The 7,651-nt window shown below is 49.9% G+C and overlaps 1 protein-coding gene across 2 annotated transcripts; it reads left to right on the top strand.

Annotated features, from left to right (window-relative positions):
- The first annotated feature begins 438 nt into the window (after window positions 1-438).
- On the top strand, window positions 439-7,201 carry DMRT2 (doublesex and mab-3 related transcription factor 2). Of its 2 annotated transcripts, none has more exons than XM_081237536.1 (4): window positions 439-831; window positions 1,584-2,161; window positions 3,750-3,852; window positions 5,948-7,201. In XM_081237536.1, the coding sequence occupies exons 2-4, from the start codon at window positions 1,628-1,630 to the stop codon at window positions 7,003-7,005; spliced, it is 1,695 nt and encodes a 564-aa protein (XP_081093662.1). In that variant the 5' UTR covers window positions 439-831; window positions 1,584-1,627; the 3' UTR covers window positions 7,006-7,201. The 2 variants fall into 2 exon arrangements, with proteins under 2 accessions (XP_081093662.1, XP_081093661.1); XM_081237535.1 differs by lacking the exon at window positions 5,948-7,201 and adding an exon at window positions 5,478-5,555.
- The last annotated feature ends 450 nt before the right edge of the window (window positions 7,202-7,651 follow it).

The raw sequence follows: 7,651 nt of genomic DNA, 5'->3' as shown, positions 1-7,651 counted from the left end.
CTTATTTCCGCATCTAGCTTTGGGTTAATGACTGAGTCCCAGATACACCGGTGATGCTGATGACGTAGCTTTTCCGATCTCTGCCTTGTCGTCTGTTACTTTCTCTTGAGGACAACGCGATTCGTAAGAGTGTGTCTCTGCTATTTTTTTAGCCCGCGAGATAAATGGCGACTCCCGCCGGCGCCGTCACACTTCGGTTTCAACCTCGGGACAGACTTCCCGGCTGCACCGAAGGCCGCGCGGGAGGATTCTGGCGGAGCGCGGCGGGAGGGGCCCGGCGGACGCGAGGAGGCGGGGAGCGCCGGGCCAGAGCGCCTCAGCCAATCAGCGTGCACACCGCTTGACAACCGGCCAATCAGCGGGCGCAGAGCTCGGGGGCCCGAGCGGATAATACTAGGAAAGGGAGCGGAGACTGGCGACTGCTGTGAGGGGTGCTGCGTCGCACGCTACTGCGTACGCCCGCCTGCCACGGGAGCTTGCGACCTGAACCTGGTCAAGGCGGCCCAACCTTCCCGCCCAGCTAGGGACAGAGGAAGCCAAAAGCAGCCTCAGCGAGGTGAAGCGCCCGGGGCTGCTGAGGACAGATCAGAACTTTGCAGAGTCCGGGATGTGCGGGGCGAGGTCGCTGAGGATTTGACTCACCTTCTCCATGCCCCTTCTCCTCCACTCCTCATCCACTGGGCTCCGGGCCTCCTGCTGTCAACCCCCGATTTCGTGACAGGGTGTGGCAACTCCGATTTCTGTTTGCAAGCACAGCCAGCAGCCCAAGAGCAAGGTCCCAAGGCTGGATATCTTTTGCCTCGGCTGCTTAGCCGGGGCCTCAGAGTCTTGGTGAGTGCTGTGATGTAGCTGGGGTGTCAGGGAGGGCGAAGGGCGTGAATCACCTTTCCTATTTTACTTGTATGCCTTGCTTTAAAGTGCAAACCGTGACCGATGTACAAGAGAGCCCACGCGGCTTAGCTCTGCGGGGCTGAAACACTGTCCGTGCTGGACGGGGGCGTTTGCAGCTCCGTGCCCAGTGTCCCTATGGGGCTCTGTTGGCAGCAGAACAATTTTGGCTTTTAGTTGATTAAAACTGCGGTGTGCTGGGGTGGGGGATTGGGGGAGGATAAGAGAACCTCTCCAAGCCCAAGAGGGGCTCCTTGTAGTGGTGCAGGAGGATGAGAGGCGTGTGGGAGTTGCAGGGTGGTACCTCGCAGGGTCCGAAGGGCCCTTGTGATCAGAAGGAAAACAGTTCTTCCATTGACATTTTTATATTCAGCATGGCCATACTAGTTGGGTATGGGTAAGCCTGATAAGTGGCCAAGGCCGGCCTAGTTGGACACAATACTTCTGTGTGTGGTCAGTGCGTTTACCGAGGGCCTTGTCCCCAAAGCGTGTGTGAAGCCAAAGAGGGCTGTGGTTAAAGGTCAGGCCTAAAGATACAAAAAATGCACGTGTGGTCTGGATGTGAAAGACATATAGAGAAATGGGCTCCTCGAGGGTTCGGAGGCGGACAGACCAGGAGCTCTGGGCCCAAGGCCCGGGAACGGTGCCTGACGGCGGCGGTCGGTGGGTCTCTGGTTCTTTTCCTGTCTCTCCAGAGCGCAGGGGACTCAGCGTAGGCCCGGGCGAAGCGTGCTGCGCCATGGCGGTACGGCAGCCTGTTCCCGCAGTGGACTGGGAGATCGACGTGGAGAGCCTGGGGCTGGAGGAGGACGGCCGCGCGGCGCCGCCGCCCACGCCGCCCGGGCCCAGCCCGCCGCCGGCCGACAGGGACGGCGAGGATGACGACGACGCGGAGGACGAGGACGAGGACGACGCGGAGGACGAGGGCGATGGCGAGGAGGCGGGCGCGTCCCCGGGGGTGCCGGGCCGGCCGGAGCAGCAGGATACCCTGGCGCCGAGGCCGCCTCCGGCGCCGCAGGCCTCGTCGGCGCCGGCCGGGCCCCCGGAGCGCGGCGCAAACGCGGGCGGCGGCGGCGCCGGCGCGGAGCCGCGCAAGCTCAGTCGCACGCCCAAGTGCGCGCGCTGCCGCAACCACGGTGTGGTGTCCTGCCTCAAGGGCCACAAGCGCTTCTGCCGCTGGCGTGACTGCCAGTGCGCCAACTGTCTGCTAGTGGTAGAGCGGCAGCGCGTCATGGCCGCCCAGGTGGCGCTCCGGAGGCAGCAGGCCACCGAGGTGCGTACCTGCCGGCCCGGCTCGCCCCCGCCGGGCTGTCTGGGGACGCCGTGGGGGTCGGGAGTCGGAGGGGCGCGCTCCTCACACACCCGGGCCCGGGGACTCGAGGCTCCTGGCACTTTCTCAGAAGGATGGTGAAGACACCTCTGCCAACGCTGGCCTGCAGGGTCGGGAGGGAGGAAGCCGTGGCCATCGTTGGGGAACTTGGCAGAGAAGATTTTGTATTAAGAAGCAGGCAGAGGGGCCTTGAAAGTGGTTAGTCCCGTTCGGTACATTATGGGAAAGGTATTTTATTTCGATTTTTTATATTTTAACGTTTACTCTGGTGGTGTTGGGGGGAAGAGGACAGAGGTTGATACAGTGCACTACGTCCATCGCCGTACTACCCGTGCTGTTCGCGAAAAAGAACCACTTAGCACGTAGTGCTCACGGCGCTTCCGCAGTCACGGGCCATTTAGGAGAGAAAGAACGTTTCCTGCCCATTTTACAGAGGAGACCAAAAATGACGTGGGAATTTAGAAGAAACTTCTGGCCTCGAGAACTACCTAAGAACCAGTTGACGGTTCTCTGTCGCCTCCCACTGCGGGTCTACGGCTGTGAGGAGAGCCTGAGTCTTCTTTAAGGGAGAGGCTCTTCTTGAATCTGGCACTGAATGTTTTCTTGTGTCCCTGCACAAGCGCGCTCACAGGAGGGAGGCTGCGCAGTCCTGCTCGCACTCAGGGCGCGGGAGGAGTTTTGATTTTACTTTTAGTCGAGAAGGTGCTGGGGAGTGGATCACCGTGCCCGCCTTAGGCAGTGAGTGACTCTCATGGGGAGCCTCCCAAGGGCCCCGGAGAGCGCAGCGCGCTGGACGCCTGAGGTGCCCCGACCCTGGGCTGGGGCGTGGCCCCCTCCCGTGTCCCCGCGTGTGTTGCACCGAGGGCTCTGCGTTCCCTCGCGCTCCCTGCGGCCTGCTGGGCGGGACGCGGGTGTAGAAGGGCCCAGAATTCCACCGACCAGGCGGTGACAGAGGGTGCGCCCGTCTCCTGCGGACTCTGAAGGTTTTGTTCGCCTTCAGACGTCCCAGTCCCCCCGTGAAGCAATCCGGAGATTTGGCCGGGCCCGAAGACTTATGAGTTTCCTCCGTCAACCCCCTGTTCCCGGTCCCATCCGCCCTGCTGCGGGGAGAAACCGGCCCCACATCTCTGGCCAGTGTCAGGTCCCTGGCGTCTTCGGTCTGAGTCTGGGCTCCGAGGATGCAGCGGCCCGCCGTAGCTCTCTCAGGGCCAGGCTCCTAGCATCTCATCCACTGTGGATTTCACTTCCTCCCAGGCTGGGCCCCCACTTCTCGCTGCAGGCTGAGTCTGGGCCGACTCTAGCAACGCGGCCCCAGGGAAAGCCGGGGCCCTGCTCACAACTGGAGGCTTCGGACAGAGCTTTTAGCTCATTGTCCTGGAATTAAGCGGTGCTGATATTAATTCCTTTAGAATTATTTTCACACGGGATGGGAAAATAAATACATTTAGAATGAGGAGAGTTGCTGATGCCTCTCCCTTGTCTCCCACGGTTTTTTTCAGGGCATTATTGATTATGTTTCTTGTGTTTACAGGACAAGAAGGGGCTTTCCGGGAAACAGAATAATTTCGAGCGCAAAGCCATGTATCAGAGGCAAGTCAGGGCACCCAGTTTGCTGGCCAAAAGCATTTTAGAAGGTAAAGAAAGCAACGCAAAATTATTCTTTAGCCTTTTAAACCATGTTCTGAGTGATTCTCATTATTCAGGCACATGGCATTTCCATTTACATGTGAAGGAGCATTCTGAGGGGGAAATGCTTTTTTATTGGAAACTTTTGGAAGGAAATCAGGATGTGAGAAAATGAATCTCACATACCTCCTGAGGTTTTTGTCACTGATAATTTTTTCTGCTTAGTAGTTAATGGATTAACATGGAGTGCGTATGAAATTTGCCCTAGTGTGAGGGAGGTACAGATACACTGCCAAATGATCCCAGAGCAGATGTCCTGAAAGGAGATAAATTTTTAAAAAAGAAATCTTTAGTTGTATTTGGAGCTAAATAGAGTGAGTCAAATGAAGAGTTTAACAGCTACCCACACCAATAAAGGCCTTTAGTCTGGGCGATCCAGCCTTTAATCCCACTCTTTTTAATTGTATTCTTTTCCTCTCTGGATTATCTACTTAAATTGCAGTTATTCCACACTTCATTTTACCATTTTGACAGTCGAGATCATAGAATCTGGAAAAGGTTTTGAATACACAAGAGAAATGGAGGTTGAATTTGAATAGAGTGAAGTCTTCATGTGTTCACTTTCTCTAAAGCCTGGGAATACATTAGTTTTTCTTAAAATATTACTGATTTTTTAAAAGCATCTCTGTTTGGGTACGGTATTTATTTATTGACATAACAAATAACATATTGACTATCTTTCACCGTTTAAAGAAAAGGAAAGTTTATATTTGCTCTAATCACTGCCATTTTATGAGTCAGGTTGAAAAGCAGATTTTTGTTTGTTTGTTTTGAAGTAGACATTTGTATTCCGTTTTTTCTTATGTGGCTTCTGAATTGAGTTGTTTCTGGACAGGTTTTAAAGTTTGTTCATGTCTTACCCTGTGCTGTATACTTCTGACCGTAGAATGGCTTCTCATGCATTCAAAATGAGTTTGGTTACAAACTGGGTAAACAGATTTATAACCATAGGGACCACACTGATAAATTGAAATTGTGCCAAAGCAACTTGAGAAGTGAGAGGACTAAGTGGAATAGAACATTCAAGTAAATAACTTCCTGGCAAAAACCTACCATAGAAGTGTACACATTAATTTTCAAATTTTATTTTATTTGCAAATGAGTATGATGGGTTTGTCACTATGTAAACACAAACATCACAGTGGATCCTTCAAACAGATTTGATAGTGGTGAATGCTTGGGGCTGATGAAATAAAGTATTTTATGCTGCCAGGAATTCTATTTATGTTATACTAATCTTTGTTTCTGACTTTGTCTCTATTTATAAAATGTATAATGACTTAATCTAGGTTCTAGTGATTGCTTGTTCAACCATTTTGGTATCTGGCCAACATGATTGGTACTGGTGAAAAATGTTTTAGACCAGTTATTTTCAGTATAGCAGGGGATCCCCCCCACTTTGTTTGTTTGTACTGATAGTCAGAGGTAGGGGTAGGGGCCTGGTTAAATTGTTCACCGCAGAGCCTGTTTAACTAGTTAACAGCTCTTTTCAATTTTCTGTGCTTTTCTGTTTCCTTAAGTCTTTCCTCTTTTTCTCTTCACTAATCTGCTTTAACTTTCTCTTTTTTCCTAGTTCTCCTTGGATTATTCTACAACTGTAACAGTGTGTACATAATGATCCAACTTTAGAAAATAAAAGTGACATCAGCTCTAGGTATAGATATCTTTTTTTAATAATTGAAAAAGATGATATGGATAGTAATAAAGCATTGATTGAAGTGACATGAGCAGCCTTGTCTCTTAATGTATAGGAGCTTGGGGAGAATATTAAAATTTCAGCCAGTAAAGTATGCCTGTCAAAGTAAACAAACCTATCACAACAAAAACAACAACAATAAAAAGTTACAGTATGGATATCCTTCCCTGCGAAGGAATCTATTTTAAATTGAACCCATACTTTTGCTTTCTGTATAAAAATACTAGTGATGTGGAACTGTAAATAGCTGTTCTGCTGACTTGCAGTGTTTCTGTTACCTTCTGGATTCCCAGATTTTTCCTCATCAGATGTTAATGTCTTTCATGTGCAATGCTTGCTTATTTTAGGCTACCGCCCCATTCCATCAGAGACTTATGTGGGAGGGAGTTTACCTCTACCTCCCCCAGTAAGTGACCGGATGAGGAAAAGGCGGGCCTTTGCTGATAAAGAGTTGGAGAACATTATGCTGGAGAGAGAATATAAAGAGAGGGAGATGTTGGAAGCTTCCCAAGCTGCTGCCTTATTCCTGCCCAATCGCATGGTACACGGTTCTGAATACAACTCCTACAAAAGTGGCTACAGTCCCACGCCAGCGGAACCACCAAGCAAAGACTTCTGCAATTTTTTGCCCACCTGCCTTGATCTCACCATGCAGTATTCAGGGTCTGGGAATATGGAACTAATTTCTTCCAATGTCAGCGTGGCCACGACTTACAGGCAGTATCCCCTGTCCTCGAGATTTTTAGTTTGGCCCAAGTGTGGCCCCATTAGTGACACCCTCCTCTACCAACAATGCCTGCTGAATGCTACCACGTCAGTTCAGGCCCTGAAGCCTGGGGCCAGCTGGGACCTGAAGGGAGTCCGACTGCACGATGGACTCGGAGCAGATCATGATATAATGCCACCGAAATTGGAAGGCTCTCTGGTGCCGCCTCACACTCCTGAGGGCCAGATCTCAAGAAGTGACCTTCAGGGTCACCAGGCCGTCCCCGAGAGGTCTGCGTTCTCCCCACCCCGACGGAATTTTTTGCCCGTTGTTGACACGGACTCCCTGGCAGCTCAAGGGCACGTCTTAACCAAGATCAGCAAAGAAAGCACCAGGCACCCTCTGCCACTTAAACATAATCCATTCCACTCATTATTCCAGCAAACTCTTAATGACAAATCAGGTCCCGAGTTGAAAACATCGTCTGTCAAAGAGGCCTTTGAAGAGGCCCCTAAGAAACCCAGAGAGTGTTTAGTCAAGGAGAACCAGAAGTACACATTTACAATAGATAGATGTGCAAAAGACCTTTTCGTAGCCAAACAAGTTGGAACAAGACTCTCAGTGAATGAACCGCTGTCATTTTCTGTTGAGTCTATTCTTAAGAGGCCTTCGTCTGCCATCACTCATGTCTCTCAGTGAAAGGCTGCTTAAATGGGAAGCTGGATTTTCTGCAGTCTCAGAGGATTCTTACCAGTCACTAATTTTTTTTTAAAGAAAAAAGTTGAGATGCTTGTATAAAGAAATTTCTAATGTAAATGATGATGATTTAAAAAAATTCTATATATTCTTAATGCATGTACTTCCCCTTACCACATAAATATATTTAAACTTAAAGATGGGTATTGCTGATGTGCAAATTGTGAAGTTTCAGGCTTTACACATAGCATTTCAAAAAGCAATAAAATTGACACTGTCTTCTAAAAGACCCAGAATTTGCTGAAGTAAATAGTTTCTGTCTAGGTGAAAAAGCTAGTGTCCATGAAATGTGTTCTTTATTTTTCTACGATTCTGTGTATTTTCAAGTGTTCTTAATGGTTGCTGGGGGCCATAGGAGAACCCTTATAATGCCTTAGTTGTGCATTTTGGAGGGCATGTACATGTAGGTATTCAAGACTGAGGCAAAAATAGCTGTAACGAGAACATAGGGAAGATTTTTATGTTTATAGAATCTTCATTTCATGTGGTTGGACAAAGTTGAATTGAAGAGCAATCAAGTTTAATATCTCATTTATACGACGACATGGGTTCTTGGAATGGGTCCCAGTTTCCTTCCCTGATGGGGATG

The sequence above is a fragment of the Mesoplodon bidens genome, assembly GCF_964165515.1.
Source record: "Mesoplodon bidens genome assembly, chromosome: 6".
Classification (NCBI taxonomy): Eukaryota; Metazoa; Chordata; class Mammalia; order Artiodactyla; family Ziphiidae; genus Mesoplodon; species Mesoplodon bidens.
Note: the sequence above shows the minus strand (reverse complement) of the source record. Positions and strands in the feature narration are given on the sequence as shown.

Coding starts and splice junctions, on each gene's coding strand:
- DMRT2 (XM_081237536.1), top strand. CDS start 1,628: ATGGCGGTACGGCAGCCTGTTCCCGCAGTGGACTGGGAGATCGACGTG. Junction 2,162..3,749: donor GGAGGCAGCAGGCCACCGAG/GTGCGTACCTGC, acceptor TTGTGTTTACAG/GACAAGAAGGGGCTTTCCGG. Junction 3,853..5,947: donor GGCCAAAAGCATTTTAGAAG/GTAAAGAAAGCA, acceptor TGCTTATTTTAG/GCTACCGCCCCATTCCATCA.